Raw genomic sequence first — 18351 nt, 5'->3', positions numbered from 1 at the left:
TATGCTGCACACCTAATGTGGGGAACTATGCTGCACACCTAATGTGGGGAACTATGCTGCACACCTAATGTGGGGAACTATGCTGCACACCTAATGTGGGGAACTATGCTGCACACCTAATGTGGGGAACTATGCTGCACACCTAATGTGGGGAACTATGCTGCACACCTAATGTGGGGAACTATGCTGCACACCTAATGTGGGGAACTATGCTGCACACCTAATGTGGGGAACTATGCTGCACACCTAATGTGGGGAACTATGCTGCACACCTAATGTGGGGAACTATGCTGCACACCTAATGTGGGGAACTATGCTGCACACCTAATGTGGGGAACTATGCTGCACACCTAATGTGGGGAACTATGCTGCACACCTAATGTGGGGAACTATGCTGCACACCTAATGTGGGGAACTATGCTGCACACCTAATGTGGGGAACTATGCTGCACACCTAATGTGGGGAACTATGCTGCACACCTAATGTGGGGAACTATGCTGCACACCTAATGTGGGGAACTATGCTGCACACCTAATGTGGGGAACTATGCTGCACACCTAATGTGGGGAACTATGCTGCACACCTAATGTGGGGAACTATGCTGCACACCTAATGTGGGGAACTATGCTGCACACCTAATGTGGGGAACTATGCTGCACACCTAATGTGGGGAACTATGCTGCACACCTAATGTGGGGAACTATGCTGCACACCTAATGTGGGGAACTATGCTGCACACCTAATGTGGGGAACTATGCTGCACCTAATGTTGGGGAACTGTACTGGTGCAGTACAGTTCCCCCTCATTAGGTGCAGTACAGTTCCCCCTCATTAGGTGCAGTACAGTTCCCCCTCATTAGGTGCAGTACAGTTCCCCCTCATTAGGTGCAGTACAGTTCCCCCTCATTAGGTGCAGTACAGTTCCCCCTCATTAGGTGCAGTACAGTTCCCCCTCATTAGGTGCAGTACAGTTCCCCCTCATTAGGTGCAGTACAGTTCCCCCTCATTAGGTGCAGTACAGTTCCCCCTCATTAGGTGCAGTACAGTTCCCCCTCATTAGGTGCAGTACAGTTCCCCCTCATTAGGTGCAGTACAGTTCCCCCTCATTAGGTGGCACCTAATGTGGGGGAACTGAACTGCACCTAATGTGGGGCAACTGTACTGCCAACCTAATGTGCGGGAACTGTACTGCCAACCTAATGTAAGGGGACTTATACTGCCAACCCAATGTGCGGGGACTTATACTGCCAACCCAATGTGGTGGGACTTATACTGCACCTAATGTGGGGGAACTATACTGCACCTAATGTGGCGGGAACTATACTGCACCTAATGTGGGGGAACTATACTGCACCTAATGTGGGGGAACTATACTGCACCTAATGTGGCGGGACTTATACTGCACCTAATGTGGGGGAACTATACTGCACCTAATGTGGGGGAACTATACTGCACCTAATGTGGGGGAACTATACTGCACCTAATGTGGGGGAACTATACTAAATGTGTGCGTATACATATACATATATACACATATATACACACACATATATATATATATATATGCACGCGCGCAGCGTGAGTTTGTGCTTTAGGGTGCACACCCTACTGCAATAGGCTGCGCACGCCTATGCTGCCACTCCATTCCATTTGTAATACCACCACACATACTTTCCTTGTAAGGATTACAGAAAGGAGTACTCCACTGCCCCAGCGTTCAGAACATTTTGTTCCGAACGATGGGTGCGGGCTGTGTTACGTCACCGCCACGCCCATCCTAACGTCCCACAACTCGCCTTCAATGCAAGTCTATGGGAGGGGGTGTGGCAGCAGCCACGCCCCCTCCCATAGACTTGCACTGAGTTGGCATGTCGTGACATCAGGAGGGGCGTAGCCGCGATGACAACCCCTACATCCAGCGTACAGATCAAAATGTTCCGAACGCTGGGGCGGTGGAGTACCCCTTGAAAGAGTAACTCATTATAGAGTACAAAAAGGGAAAAACTCAAAACAGCTCACCAATCTGAACGGTCTGTAACGTCCAAAGCTCTAGATAGAAATGAAAGCATGGGTTATCAATGGGCTGTATCCTACATAGACATAGCAGCAAAAAAAAAAAAAAGGTGAAAATCCAGCTCCAAAAGAAAAAGGCGACATGCTGCTCTTGTTTTGTTTTTAACCTGGATTATTAAAGTTTGAAGATTTTATCCTTTTTCTTTTGGGAGCTGGATTTTCACCTTTTTTGCTGCTCATTTTAGAGTAGTTTTTGGAAATGTCAAAAACATTTTGGCAGTAGGGTTTGGGTGCTGAGACCAGTGCCTGGCTGAGCAATGTTTCTCCCCACTGTCTCACACTCCCTGAAGACTGGCTGCATAAAAAGTTTATAGGAAAGAGTCTAAAGTGACAGTTACAGGTTAATTTTGGGAATAACTCTTTTAAAAGGCAATATCCAAGTTAGAGGATTTTGTTTCTCTTTAACCGTTTTTATAGAAGTTAGAGAGGTACTTTAGTACTTTAAAGCCTATCCCCAAATGTCTGATTACGGTAAGTGAAACCTCTGGGACCCATGCAAATCTTCAGAATGGCGCCTGAATCTCCCTGTTCATGGGGCGGTGGGGTTGGCACATACTCCAGTGAGAACCTTGAGGATAGGCTAGTACAGCTACAATATAGGCTAGTTCTTTGGCATATATATTGTAATAAATAGATATGGGGATTGGATATGCCCCTTTTACACTATACCACACCTATTTTTAGTAAAACTGGAGCGGTGCAAAAGGGGCAAATTGACGCACTTTTTGCACAAAGAAGACTTGCAGAAAAGTGATGCCCCTGCCCAGCTTCTTTGCGTTTCAAAGGTTTTTATTAAGATTTTCACAGAACAACAAAATGACATGCAAAGTCAAAAAACACAAAGCAGAGTCTGCCTGGCTTGACTCAAACAATGAAGTGCAGTGTGGCATTAGACTGACATAGCAGGAGTAGCGGGGAAGCAAGGAGGATAAGTAAGGATAATATTTTTAAAGGGTTACTCCGCCCCTAGACATCTTATATAGATGTTCTTTGGCGGAGTACCCCTTTAAACGATTAGCCACCATAAGGTGATTTAAGTACATACCTGCCAGACTGTAAAGGGCATGCTAAGAAGGATCCTTGCTCGTCTCGGAGCCAAATGGCTATGTTGTGAGATTACCAAAATGCCAAGGCTACCTTTTAGGAACTGGCTATTTCCTGTTGGAGTTTGTTCTCTCAAAACTACAAGTCCCATGATTCCTTGTTTGTAAGTGTGTGGTCCCTTTTCTCCCTCTCCCACATCAGCCATCCCACCCTTTGAGATACATTGGGATCCTTTTCATACAAGAGACCAGTGTTTTCTAAGCAAGGCGCCTCCAGCCGTTACAAAATTACTTTTTTCAGAAGGATCTCCTTCTCAGAAGGATGCCCAATCTACAGTCAAGCATGGTGGTGGAGTGTCATGCTTTGGGGCTATGCAAGAGCTGCTGGCACTGGGGGGCTACAGTCCATTGAGTAAACCATGAATGCCGACATGTACTGAGAAATACTGAAGCAGAGGTATGATTCCCTCCCTTAAGAGACTGGGCCTCAGGGCAGTATTCACACATGATAATGACCCCAAACACCTCCAAGACCACCACTGCCTTGTAAAGAAGCTGAGGGTAAAGGTGATGGAGCGGCCAATCATGTCTCATGATCATCTGTGGGGTGTCCTCAATTGGTTAATGTAAGACCTTTTTCTCACCACCTTCCAACTCCATTAGGTCATCATGGAGGAGGGGAGAGGACTTGAGTGACAACCTGTGAAGCTCTGGTGATCTCAATGCCCAAGAAGCTTAATGCTGGAAAAAACGGTGGCCACACTAAATATTTATAGTAGAAGTATAAATATAAATAAAATAAAAAATGACTCGCTTATGGGAGATACTGTATATATAATGTGAGGGGTGGACTCACTTATGGAAGATACTGTATATATAATGTGAGGGGTGGGCTCACTTATGGGATATACTGTATATATAATGTGAGGGGTGGACTCACTTATGGGAGATACTGTATATATAATGTGAGGGGTGGACTCCCTTATGGGAGATACTGTATATATAATGTGAGGGGTGGAGTCACTTATGGGATATACTGTATATATAATGTGAGGGGTGGAGTCACTTATGGGATATACTGTATATATAATGTGAGGGGTGGAGTCACTTATGGGATATACTGTATATATAATGTGAGGGGTGGACTCACTTATGAGATATACTGTATATATAATGTGAGGGGTGGACTCACTTATGGGATATACTGTATATATAATGTGAGGGGTGGACTCACTTATCGGAGATACTGTATATAATGTGAGGGATGGACTCACTTATGGGATATACTGTATATATAATGTGAGGGGGTGGACTCACTTATGGAAGATACTGTATATATAATGTGAGGGGTGAACTCACTTATGGGATGTACTGTATATATAATGTGAGGGGGTGGACTCACTTATGGAAGATACTGTATATATAATGTGAGGGGTGAACTCACTTATGGGAGATACTGTATATATAATGTGAGGGGTGGACTCACTTATGGGAGATACTGTATATATAATGTGAGGGGTGGACTCACTTATGGGAGATACTGTATATAATGTGAGGGGTGGACTCACTTATGGGATATACTGTATATATAATGTGAGGGGTGGAGTCACTTATGGTATATACTGTATATAATGTGAGGGGTGGACTCACTTATGGGATATACTGTATATATAATGTGAGGGGGTGGACTCACTTATGGAAGATACTGTATATATAATGTGAGGGTGGAGTCACTTATGGGAGATACTGTATATATAATGTGAGGGGTGGACTCACTTATGGGATATACTGTATATATAATGTGAGGAGTGGACTCTCTTATGGGATATACTGTATATATAATGTGAGGGGTGGACTCACTTATGGGATATACTGTATATAATGTGAGGGGTGGAGTCACTTATGGGATATACTGTATATATAATGTGAGGGGTGGAGTCACTTATGGGATATACTGTATATATAATGTGAGGGGTGGACTCACTTATGGGATATACTGTATATATAATGTGAGGGGTGGAGACACTTATGGGATATAATGCATATATAATGTGAGGGTGGACTCACTTATGGGATATACTGTATATATAATGTGAGGGGTGGACTCACTTATGGGAGATACTGTATATATAATGTGAGGGGTGGACTCACTTATGGGAGATACTGTATATATAATGTGAGGGGTGGACTCACTTATGGGATATACTGTATATATAATGTGAGGGGTGGACTCACTTATGGGAGATACTGTATATATAATGTGAGGGGTGGACTCACTTATGGGAGATACTGTATATAATGTGAGGGGTGGAGTCACTTATGGGATATACTGTATATATAATGTGAGGGGTGGACTCACTTATGGGATATACTGTATATATAATGTGAGGGGTGGACTCACTTATGGGAGATACTGTATATATAATGTGAGGGGTGGACTCACTTATGGGAGATACTGTATATATAATGTGAGGGGTGGACTCACTTATGGGAGATACTGTATATAATGTGAGGGGTGGAGTCACTTATGGGATATACTGTATATAATGTGAGGGGTGGACTCACTTATGGGATATACTGTATATATAATGTGAGGGTGGACTCACTTATAGGAGATACTGTATATATAATGTGAGGGGTGGAGTCACTTATAGGAGATACTGTATATATAATGTGAGGGGTGGACTCACTTATGGGAGATACTGTATATATAATGTGAGGGGTGGAGTCACTTATGTATATGCTGTATATAATGTGAGGGGGGGGGGGGAGTCACTTATAGGAGATTTATCATTCACAATTAATAGAATTCTAAAAAATTTGCCTTGACTATATCGGTAAGGGATTCCTAGGAGCTGCACTGACTATATGGTGGACGTGGGCACCGTCACGAATAGGCACTCTGCATTTTCCTTAAGATCTACTGTTTTCAGTCCCTACTTTCCTCTTGGATAAAGTGAATATCCTTGGAATAAAGCCAGCGTAAGCTCTTTAGAACTCAGACTGCCAGGATCCTAAAGTTACACAAGTGTTAAAAGCAAATATTGGAGTCAGAGGAGTCCTCTATCTCAGCTTTGCATTTGTAGCTTTTACATTTATGAAAAATAAAGAGGCTTTTAAATGAACTGTATCTGATGTGCTTAAAACAAGGGTGACGGAGATAAAAGCAATAAGAGAAGGTAAAAACCCTCCGTATAGAGCGAAGATTTATGTCAATTAATTCACTGCTTACAAATTCAGGTAATCTTAACATCTGGAAAGGACTTACTGTAAGCACTAACGGACTCACCCATTAGAACATTTCGCAGATAGATTTGTCTTAAATTACTTTATTGGATTTTGCATTAGTATTTTTGTTACATGTTGGCTGCATTTGAATAAGTGTTAAATACTAAGTGCTTATATTAAAAGAACAAACTTTTTGCCAAAAAAGAAAATTGGTCGGGAGTTTGACAGAAATATTGTGCGGCGATTGATTTAGAAATGACAACGAGGTTTGCCAAGCATTAAAAACTGAGGAAACCCGTGAGCGGAGAGCAAGAATCAGCAATTTAATGGAGATTTTTTATTTATTTAATTTTTTTTAAATACTGTAGACTTTGTATCGTGACATCACTGGAAGGACGCCACAGTCAACATTTTAGTTCGTTTCAAAACCAAAAGTAATTTTCTCGCTCTTCAGTTTGAAAGTTCCTGAAACCCAACGTAGTTTACAATCTGCTGTATTTAGTCCCTGGTGGATTTTCCATTGATTTTTAAGTGCAGGTAGTCCACCAAAAATCTTCAAATTTTAGAGTAGTATACATGTGGATCATTTTTACCAGTGGACTTTATCCCAGATGTCACCACAGTGCAAAATTTGTATTAAAAAAAACAAACTCAAAATCGGAAAACTTTGCCACATCTGAACCAACCTTAAAAGGAGGTAGAATTTTTAATTTATTTTTTTTATTTATTTATTTTTTTAATCAACTGGTGCCAGAAAGTTAAACAGATTTGTAAAATACTTTATTAAAAATTCTTAACTTTTCCAGTACTTAGGTGCTGTATGCTGCAGAGGAAGTTGTGTAGTTCTTTCCAGTCTGACCACAGTGCTCACATATGACACCTCTGTCCATGCCAGGAACTGTCCAGAGCAGGATAGGTTTGCTATGGGGATTTGCTCCTATTCTGGACAGTTCCTGACCTGGACAGAGGTGTCAGCAGAGAACTCAACTTCTGTAGTATATAGCAGCTGTTAAGTATTGGAATGATTAAGATTTTTAATAGAAGTAATTTACAAATATGTTTACTTTCTGGAGCCAATTGATATGAAAAAAATTGTTTCCCACCAGAGTACCCCTTTAACATAAGGTGATTGTCATACAGTAATGGACATGCTTACCAAGGATCTGTGCTTGTGTTGGTAGTAAACAGGGGCGGCCTTAGGTGTTCAGGTGCCCTGTGCGAGCTAACCTTGTGGCACACCCCCCCCTTGCAGTATAGCTCCCCCACATTAGGTTGGCAGTATAGCTCCCCCACAGACATACAGCCTCCAGACATATACAGTGTATGGCTGAAGGCTGTATGTCTGTGTGTGGTGTCCCGGCACCGGATTGCATCCGTTGCCTTATGGTGGGGTCCCCAAAGTCAGAGTCCCTAGGTTTAGGTGGGGTCCTCATCCCTATCTAGCCCCTTGTCACCCCTTTTGTAATTAAAATAATTTAAATCTACTGTATATATTTATATAGTAAGTGTACTTCCCTAGTTAGCATCGCAGGACCTGCGGGTCACGTGATGCGTTCCAAAGACTATGGTTTGTAGTTCAAGGACCTTTGGAGGAAGTCAGGTGTTTACCCATCAGTGAGTGACAGCTGACTTGGACCAATCCAAAACGGCCCTGCCCATATAAGGGAGCAGCGGCCTCTCTCTTGTTCCTGGGCTGCCAAGCAATCAGCATCTCTTTCCTCATGGGCTGTTGACAGGGAAGGATCTGCGCTGCTGTCATCAGCGAGTTTAGGCCCGAGCCTTGCGGCAATGGCTGATCTCTACAAAACTGAGTGTAATCAATCCCTAAGCACTCTGCAAGATCACCGGACCTTATCTAACCCCTAAATCCCGACGGATCTTCGCAAATTACCCTAAATTCAGAGACTTATGTCAAAAGTCAAGGTCCGCAACAACTGTCAGTCACTGAAGTGTATGAAGACTGTATTAATGAGACTGTTACTGTTCATTGGATGTACCGCAAGTCTTTAAGTAAAGTTTATCCAAGTTCAACTTCAAGTTCAACTACCTTGTGGACCTTCAGTCATTTTATGCATGCACCTATCATTACTGGGAAGGGCGGCGATAGGCCGGATAATTACCTCAGCATACTAGCCCTCAGCCTGGCGTCACGAACAATAGGGTTAACCTTAACCCGATATACTGAAGCAAAACCCTGACTACACTACCCCTACCCCAGAGGCCTACCACATGTGTACTGCCCCACTTCAGTGTTCTGACCACTGCTCCGGGGTCACAATCTACAGCTATGGCCTATAGACCATAGCAGTAGGTCCTGGGACCGGAGGAGTGGTGGTCGGATCACTGAAGATGACGTACAACATACAGGTAACTTACCATGCGCGTGTGTCCCCTTCCTCGCTGCTCCGCTGTTGCTATGGGCGCACACACGGGATGTCAGTGACGTCCCCGCATGCCCTATCTCCCGGCGGCCCCTGCGTTTTTAAAGTTAATGTGGGGGGCCACCGCAGAGAGGTAATGAGACATCCTTGTGTCCCGAAAAGATCTTTCGGGACACAGGGATGTCCAGAATGAGATGGGGGCCCGTGGGCTGCTTAGGGTGTGCCCAGGCACATCTGGCACACCCTGTGCGCATGCCTATGGCTTCTCCCCATCTTTGGCCTGTTACACTGCGAGCTGTGTCGGCTGTCCGGTGCCCCTGTTGCTATGATGCCCTGTGCGGCGGCACAGCTTGCACACCCCTAAGGCCGGCCCTGGTGGTAAATAGCCGTGTCCTGTGTCCCCCATCACGCTGCTGGCTTGTTTTTGAGAAATGGCTACTTCCGGTTTCTGTGGCCTCATTCAGACTACAATCACCAGGATCCTTTGTTTTAGGTGAGTGGTGACTTACTTCCCTGCCACATGTCTGTTGCCCCACATATTGCAGCACAGCCACGCTGCTTTTGATCACAAACAAGCGGTGAATCTTTGTGACGATGAATGCACGCACATGTGCGCCGGTAACGTCATCAGAAGGCTGACTTCACACACAGACAAAGCAGCCATACCCCTTTCAGCACATGACTTGTAATGTGTTGTCTCGGGCCGCACAGGAAGCTGGGAAAGGTCCGAGACAACATTCATTTTGTAGGCTGGAGAAAATGAATTTTCAGGTGAAGAAATTCAAAGAACCAAAAATCCCGGACTACCCCTCTAATAGAACCTCAACGCTCTGCATTTAGGAGTCTCTTGGGATAGGCCAGTGTTTACTAACCAGGCTGCCTCCAGCTGTTGCAAAACTACAACACCCAGAAGGCTCACAGAGCCAACGACTGTACTGGCATGCTGGGAGTTGTAGTTTCAACAGCTGGAGACACCCTGGTTGGTAAAAACACAGATAGGCAACTACATCCCCAGATATCTCCTCATACTGATACTTTTGCTTTTGTGTGAAAGCCATTTATCTTGGCACACTCAGCACCTTGTGTGTGACATCTGTTTATCTTGCCTCACACAGTACAATAAATTTTGCCAAAAATACAGACTTAGGTGCTCAGAGAGAGCGAGAGAGAGAGATTAAAAAAAAAAATAATAATTTTCCCTGGAAAACCCCTTTAAGCATTAATAACTCTGGAATGCTTTTACTTTTCATTCTGATTCTGAGTGTTTTTTCAGGACATTTTCTACTTTAGGCCAGTGGAAAATTTTTGTCAATACCTGCATCATTTCTTGGTGAAAAATTCAAAAATTTGATGAAAAATTTGAAAATTTAGCATTTTTTTATTTGAAACTCTCTGCTTGTAAGGAAAATAGACAAATTATATTTTGATTCACATATACAATATGTCTACTTTATGTTTGCATCATAACTAGTGATGAGCGGCATAGGCCATATTCGAATTTACGATATTTTGCGAATATATGGACGAATATTCGTCATATATTCCCTAAATTCGCATATTCTTAATATTCGCGGTAAAATTCTAATATGCGAAAATTTCCATATGCGAAAATTCGTACGCCAGTCTCACACAGTAGTATCAGCGCCTTCTTTACACCACACAAGCTGGAAGCAGAGAGGGATGATCACTGATGTGTACTGTGAAAAAAAAAAACGAATATTCGTAATTGCGAATATATAGTGCTATATAGTGCGATATTCGCGAATAAAATTTGAATTGCGAATATTCGTGAGCATCACTAATCATAACGTTGACATGTTTTTACTTTTGGAAGACATCAGAGGGCTTCAAAGTTAAGCAGCAATTTTACAATTTTTCACAACATTTTTCTAAATCGGAATTTTTCAGGGACCAGTTTAAATTTAAAGTGGATTTGATGGACATTCATATTAGAAATACCCCATAAATGACTCCATCATAGAAACTGCACCCTCAAAGTATTCAAAACTAAATTCAGAAAGTGTGTTAACCCTTTAGATGTTTCACAGGAATAGCAGCAAAGTGAAGGAGAAAATTCAAAATCTTCGTTTTTTACACTTGCATGTTCTTGTAGACCTAGTTTTTGAAATTTTACAAGAAGTAGAAAAAGACCCCCAAAATTTGTAACTCAATTTCTTTCAAGTAAGGAAATACCTCATATGTGTATGTAAAGTGCTCTGCGGGCGCAGTAGAGGGCTCAGAAGGGAAGGGGCGACAATGGGATTTCGGAGAGTGAGTTTTTTTTTAAATGGTTTTTGGGGGGCATGTCACATTTAGGAATTCCCCATGGTGCCAGAAAAGAAAAAGAAAAAGAAAAACACATGGCATACTAATTTGTAAACTACATCTCTCAAGGAATGTAACAAAGGGTACAGTGAGCCTTAGTACCCCACAGGTGTGATGACTTTTTGTTAAAGTCGAATGTGTAAATGAATTTTTTTTTTCACTAAAATGCAGGTTTTCCCCAAAATTTAACATTTTTTACAAGGGGTAATAGGAGAAAATGCACAACCCCAAATTTGTAACCCCATCTCTTCTGAGTATGGAAATACCCCATATGTGGACATCAAGTGCTCTGTGGGCACACTACAATGCTCTGAAGAGAAGAAGTCACATTTGGCTTTTGGAAAGCAAATTTTGCTGAAATTGTTTTTGGGGGGCATGTTGCATTTAAGAAGCCCCTATGGTGCAAGAACAGCAAAAAACAAAAAAAAAAAAAACATTGCATACTATTTTGGAATGTACACCCCTCAAGGAACGTAACAAGGGGTACAGTGAGCCTTAACACCCCACAGGTGTTTGACAAATTTCTGCTAAAGTTGGACGTGAAAATGAATAAAAAAAAAAAAAAAACGATTTTTTTCACTAAAATGCTGGTGTTACCCCATATGTGGGTGTAAAGTGCTCTGCGGGTGCACTACAATGCTCAGAAGAGGAGGAGCGCCATTGAGCTCTTGGAGAGAGAATTTGGTTGGAATAGAAGTCGGGGGCCATGTGCATTTACAAAGCCCCCCCATGGTGCCAGAACAGTAGACCCCCCCCCCCCCACATGTGACCCCGTTTTAGAAACTATACCCCTCACAGAATATAAGGGGTGCAGTGAGTATTTACACCCCACTGGCGTTTGACAGATCTTTGGAACAGTGGGCTGTGCAAATTAAAAATGTAATTTTTCATTTTTGCGGACCACTTTTCCAAAAATCTGTCAGATACCTGTGGGGTGTCAATGCTCACTGCACCCCTTATTAAATTCTGTGAGGGGTGTAGTTTCTAAAACGGGGTCACATGTGGGGAGGGGGAGGGTCCACTGTTCTGGCACTATGGGGGCTTCATAAACACACATGAACTTCAATTTCAGACACATTCTCTCGAAAAAGCCCAGAGGCGCTCCTTCTCTTCTGAGCATTGTAGTTCGCTCGCAGAGCACTGCACATCCACATATGGGGTATGTTCTTACTCAGAGGACATCGGTCTACAAGTTTTTGGGGGTCTTTGTTCCTATTCCCCCTTGTGAAAATGAAAAAGGTAGGGTAACACTAGAATTTTAGTGAAACAAAAATTTCATTTTCACATCCAACTTTAACGAAAATTTGTCAAACACCTGTGGGGTGTTAAGGCTCACTATACCCCTTGTTACGTTCTGTGAGGGGTGTAGTTTCCAAAATAGGGTCACATGTGGGTATTTATTGTTTTGCGTTTATGTCAGAACCGCTGAAAGATAAGCCACCCCTGTGCAAATGACCAATTTAGACCTCAAATGTACATGGCGCTCTCACTCCTGAGCCTTGTTGTGCACCCGCAGAGCACTTTATGCCCACATATGGGGTAGTTCCATACTAAGGAGAAATTGCGTCAAGTTTTGGGGGTCTTTTTTCCTTTAACCGCTTGTGAAAATTATAAGTATGGGGCAACAACAGCATCTTGGTGTAAAAAAACTTTTTTTTTACACTAACATGCTGGTGTAGACCCCAACTTTATCTTTTCATAAGGAGTAAAATGAGAAAAAGCCCCCCAAAATTTTTAACGCAATTTCTCCAGAGTACGGAAATACCCCATATGTGGAACTAAGCTGTTTCCTTGAAATACGACAGGGCTCCGAAACGAGAGAGTGCCATGCACATTTGAGGCCTACTTTGGGGATTTGCATCTGCCACCAAAATACCCTACGGCAGCGTTTCTCAGACAGAGTGTCTCCAGCTGTTGTAAAACTCCCAGCATGCCTTGACAGTCCGTCAACAGCTGGGGGCTCTGTTTTTGAAACCATGCCGTACAAGATTTTTTCTTTTTATTGGGGGGGGGGGGGGGGGGGGCGGGCGTCTGTGTAAGGGTGTGTGTATATGTAGTGTTTTACTTTTTATTTTGTTTTAGTGTAGTGTTTTAGGGTACATTCACCTCCAGCTGTTACAAAACTACAACTCCCCGCATGCACTGAGACCATACATTTTGGGAGTTGTAGTTATGCAACAGCTGGAGGCACACTGGTTGCGCAACACAGAGTTTGTTACTTAGTGTTTTGCAACCAGTGTGCCTCCAGCTGTTGCAAAACTAGAACTCCCAGCATGTACAGTCTCAGCGCATTCTGAGAGTTTTATTTTTGCAACAGCTGGAGGCACACTGGTTGCGAAACAGTGAGTTAGGACACCAACTCCGTTTCACAACCAATGTGTCTCCAGCTGTTGCAAAACTGTAACACTCGGCATGCATTGACAGTCGAAGGGCATGCTGAGAGTTGTAGTTTTGCAACAGCTGGAGGCACACTGCTACAACTCCCAGCATGCCCTTTGGTAGTCTGTGCATGCTGGGAGTTTTAGTTACGCAACAGCTGGATGCACACTTTTTCATAGAAAAATGTGCCTCCAACTGTTGCATAACTACAACCCCCAGCATGCACAGACTACCAAAGGGCATGCTGGGAGTTGCAGTTGGAACTCCAGCTGTTGAAAAACTACAACTCACAGCATGCCCTTTGGCTGGGTCATTCACCCTTTTTTCCTGGGTCACCAGAGACTTGATTGACCCAGAATCGCCACAAATCGCCGGTCTGAATTGACATGGGGGGGGGGGGGGGGGGTTCAGAACCCCCCCCCCCCGGGGTTTGAACGGGGTGACAAATTCCCAAGGGCGTACAGGTACGCCCTGGGTCCTTAAATACCAAGGAGCCAGGGCATACCCATACAGCCCCTGGGTCCTTAAGGGGTACTCTGGTGGAAAACTTTTTTTTTTTTTTATTAACTGGTGCCAGAAAGTTAAACAGATTTGTAAATTATTTCTGTTTAAAAATCTTAATCCTTCCAGTACTTAGCTGATGTATGCTCCATAGGAAGTTGTGTAGTTCTTTCCAGTCTAACCACAGGGCTCTCTGTCAGGAATTGTCATGAGTGATCAGGGTGACAGTTTTCCTATAAGGACTATAACATCTGTCTATGATCAAGGCATTATAACATAACCCTGCACCGGGAGTATTCTCTGCAGCAGTGCTCGGCCCAGGAGGACTGCTTCACCTCGGGGTGTGGAGAGTCACTACCCTGGCGTCGCAAACTGTATTTGTTACCCAAAACCACCACTAGCACACTTCACACCAGTGGTCACTACAAAAGGATAGACCTCCATTCCAGCCTCCATTGACTTGCTTTTCACCAAAACCTTATGGCTTGTCCTTCTTGGTGTTGCAACTCCAATGTGTAGGAGGGAATAGTAAGGGTATGTTCACACTGTGGAATTGGAAAGGAATTCTCGCTAAAAAATTCTGTCGTGGAATTTCCGTGGTTTTTTTTTTATGCTCGGAATTTGTGCGGAATTCCGCACGGAAATAAAGGTGGAAACTTTTTTTTTTTGCTGGATGACAACCACCAATTATACTTTCCCTTTTTTGCTTTGCACGGAATTTCTGCACAAAACTGCGTCGGGATTAAAAATAATAATTTAATTAATTGCTCTGGGACAAAGACTGATTCCGCACGAAAAACAAACATGTACATTCTTCATGCGGAACGGAATTCAGTGCCGGAATTCCGCTTGCGGAAATTCCTCAGTGTGAACTGAGGAGTGGAAACACAGTTAAACTCTATTGGGTTTTCCACTGTTGACCGAATTGGAGAGAAATAAGCGAGCGGAATTACTCGAGTAAATTCCTCAGTGTGAACATACCCTAAGGGAGTATGGTGTGTGGTGGCATAACGTATGGTAGCTGGACCCCTGTAGTGTTCTTTCCAGGTACATTAACCTGGCGGTACGTTGATTGGCCGTGGAACCAGTGGTATGGCCATTTCTCCAAAATCTCCCAGGAGCAGCTTTTCAAACATAACAGCGCCAGGATTCACGTGCTACCATGGCCTGCAGAATCGCTCATCTGCCAGCAGTGGATCTCGATATATTGCAGCCCAAGTGCGTTCAGTGTGGCAGAGCATTCCCAGAAAACTATTAAAGGGGTACTCCACTGCCCCAGCATTTGGAACATTTTGTTCCGAATTTTGGTGCAGACAGCAGGGGTTGTGACATCACGGACACGCCCCTTGACACGTCAAACCACAGCCCCTCAATGCAAGTCTATGGGGCGTTGGCTACGTTCACAGACACCGGGCATTTGCAGAACATGCCGATGCTAGGACCGTTTGGAAATGCTCAGTCTCTATAGACGGCAATGCATTTTAAAGCGGATTCTGCAGTAATAATCGCATGCCAATTGGAATCAATTTCCACCACGGAAAGTCTACCAAGTACACGTTACCGTAGAATACCATTGAAAACAAGGATACCCTGCTGCAATGAATATTTAAAGCCTAAATTATGCGCCGTGCGAACAGAGCCACATTAAAAGTGTATAGCCATGTTTTGTTTTGTTTTAATCGCATTGACCCACAGAATAAAGATAAGATGTCGATTTTACAATAAAGTGCACTGCATAAAAATAAAACCCTCCCCCAAAAAATTGTAAAATTATAATTTATGGTAAAATGAAAGGAGTCATCACAAAGGCCAATTAGTTCCGCAAAATTTTTTATAATTGGGCCTGCTGATAGAGGGATACATTTTTCGGCTTGACATATCTCCTTTAAGGCAGTGTTTCCTAACCAGGGTGATGCCAGCTGTTGCAAAACTACAACTCCCAGCATGCCCATGTTTTGCTGCAACTTGAGGCACCCAGGTTGGGAAACCCTGCCTTAAAGGGGTACTCCGCTGCTCAGCGTTCCCAACACTGTAGCCAGGAGCTTGTGAAGTCATAGCCCCCCCCCCTTTCATGGCATCACGTCCCACCCCCTCAATGCAAGTCTATGGGAGGGGGCGTGACAGCGGTCACACCCCCTCCCATAGACTTGCATTGAGGGGGCGGAGCGTGATGTCACGAGGGTGGGGGGGGGGGCAATGATGTCAAGAGCTCCCGACACGAGCTCCAGCGTTCAGAACAGTTTGTTCCAAACGCAGAGCAGCGGAGTACCCCTTTAAGGGATTAAAACTGCACATAGGACTCAATATGGTCCGCTTCACCTGTTGACAGTATACATCGGCAACCTGTTTTCCACGAGATGCCAATGGGAGCACGAACGAGACATGAACCTAAACAACAAAAGCAGATTCCTCTTACGAATAAAATATCCCAAAAATATCCCAAAAATCTTTACCTGCCGGTGAGTCCGGAGCGGATTCGGAGTCGACCATCATCATAATAGAAACAAAATCGCCATCCATTCCCCTCGGTGAGCAACAGATTTTTTTTTTTTTTTAGAAACTTCCTCAAAATGTGAATGAATTTAGTTTCTTTTTCCTTTGTCGGGAGCTGGGAACGTTGTGTTTTGGGCAGAGACCCTCCCGAATCTGTGTATTGGGTTCCTATATTATTGCCCTCAGCTCATACATTTACTATCAGCTGACGTTGGTTTATCCTGGAAGTTAAATAGTTTTTGTCTTGTTAGAGGGCGGAGCTATGACCAGCTGAGGAAAGTGAAAGTGAAAGAAAACCTCTCCTCAATGGAAAACACAGGCTGTAATCATGCCGTGCGTCTGACTCTTGTGAAACATTCCTGAAGACATGGGGGGAGATTTATCAAAACCTGTCCAGAGGAAACGTGGCCCAGTTGCCCATAGCAACCAATCAGCTCGCTTCTTTCATTTCCCAGAGTTCTTGTTAAAAGTGAAAGTAGTGATCTGATTGGTTGCTATGGGCAACTTTTCCTCTGGACGGGTTTTGATAAATCTCCCCCATGGGGTTTCTTGTGTACACCGACCTGGAAACTCGTGCTTAGGCCTTTGGTTGCTGGGAAACGTATCAAAAGTTGCCCAGTTGCCCATAGCAACCAAACACATCCCTTCTTTCATTTTGCAGAGGCCTTGTTAAAAATGAAAGAAGCGATTTGATTGGTTGCCATGGGCAACTGGACAACTTTTCCTTTGCACAGGTTTTGATAAATGTCCCCCATGGGGTTTCTTGTGTACACCGCCCTGGAAACTCGTGCTTAGGCCTTTGGTTGCTGGGAAACGTATCAAAAGTTGCCCAGTTGCCCATAGCAACCAAACACATCCCTTCTTTCATTTTGCAGAGGCCTTGTTAAAAATTAAAGAAGCGATTTGATTGGTTGCCATGGGCAACTGGACAACTTTTCCTTTGCACAGGTTTTGATAAATTTCCCCCATGGGGTTTCTTGTGTACACCGCCCTGGAAACTCGTGCTTAGGCCTTTGGTTGCTGGGAAATTTATCAAAAGTTGACCAGTTGCCCATAGCAACCAATCAGATTGCTACTTTCATTTTTCAGAGGCCTTTTTAAAAAAAAATAAAAAATGAAAGCAATCAGATTGGTTGCCATGGGCAACGACACCACTTTTCCTTCGCACAGGTTTTGATAAATCTTCCCCTTTTGAGTCTACTAAATATTTTGCACAATTTGCGCAACATACTTAGCTTTGCTAGAACGGGATATGAGAAGAGAAATCGGGAAGAGAACACTAACTATAGGAACTAGCTAGTACCGGGAGAAGAGGACTCCAACATATTTCGGAAACAGAAGTCCCGGGTCCAAGTAGTCAGCGATACGTGCGGGGTAAATGTACTAGATCAGTGGTCTTCAACCTGCGGACCTCCAGATGTTGCAAAACTACAACTCCCAGCATGCCCAGACAGCCAACGGCTGTCTGGGCATGCTGGGAGTTGTAGTTTTGCAGCATCTGGAGGTCCGCAGGTTGAAGACCACTAAACTAGATAAAAGTATCATAAAGGTAACCACATTAAAGAGCATACGTCCACTCAACGTTAAGAAGGTATCTGCACGTCCGGGATCACGGGATCTTGCTAGGAGACGCTGTGGAGCGCTCAGAGGCTACGTCGGCCGTTTTGTTCGACACTGCGTATACGTCTTCCGGCCTCAAAGAAGTGCGCAGTGTCGTAAGAAACAGCCGGCGTAGCCTCGGAGTGCTCCACAGTGTCTCCTAGCAAGATCCCGGACTCCTGGACGTGCAGATACCTTCTTAGGGTGCGTTCCCACCTGACGTATACGCAGCGTATTTAATGCTGCGCAAAATTTACGGCAGCAGCGGGTAATACGCTGCGTATTCCTTGCTCACTATACACACGGGGCTTTCCGGCGGCAGCCCTAT

The 18351-nt window shown here is 44.0% G+C and overlaps 1 protein-coding gene across 5 annotated transcripts in view; it reads right to left on the bottom strand.

Moving 5' to 3' along the window:
- Positions 1 to 17827, bottom strand: part of LOC130275340 (uncharacterized) — a 505363-nt gene extending 487536 nt beyond the window's left edge. For 3 of the 5 annotated variants that reach the window (XR_008844734.1, XR_008844735.1, XM_056523207.1), the window contains exons 1-2: positions 16385 to 16851; positions 2021 to 2050 (exon numbers count right to left, since the gene is read on the bottom strand). Coding sequence is in view for 3 of the 5 variants with exons in the window: in XM_056523207.1 (XP_056379182.1) it covers positions 2021 to 2050; positions 16385 to 16451 (97 nt within the window). In the remaining 2 variants the exon portion in view is untranslated. Of the gene's footprint in view, positions 1 to 2020; positions 2051 to 16384; positions 16852 to 17727 lie in introns of those variants that run through there. The other 2 variants (XM_056523209.1, XM_056523208.1) reach the window with 2 other exon arrangements.
- Positions 17828 to 18351: the final 524 nt, after the last annotated feature.

Source organism: Hyla sarda, chromosome 6 (assembly GCF_029499605.1).
Source record: "Hyla sarda isolate aHylSar1 chromosome 6, aHylSar1.hap1, whole genome shotgun sequence".
In the NCBI taxonomy this organism is placed as follows: Eukaryota; Metazoa; Chordata; class Amphibia; order Anura; family Hylidae; genus Hyla; species Hyla sarda.
Note: the sequence above shows the minus strand (reverse complement) of the source record. Positions and strands in the feature narration are given on the sequence as shown.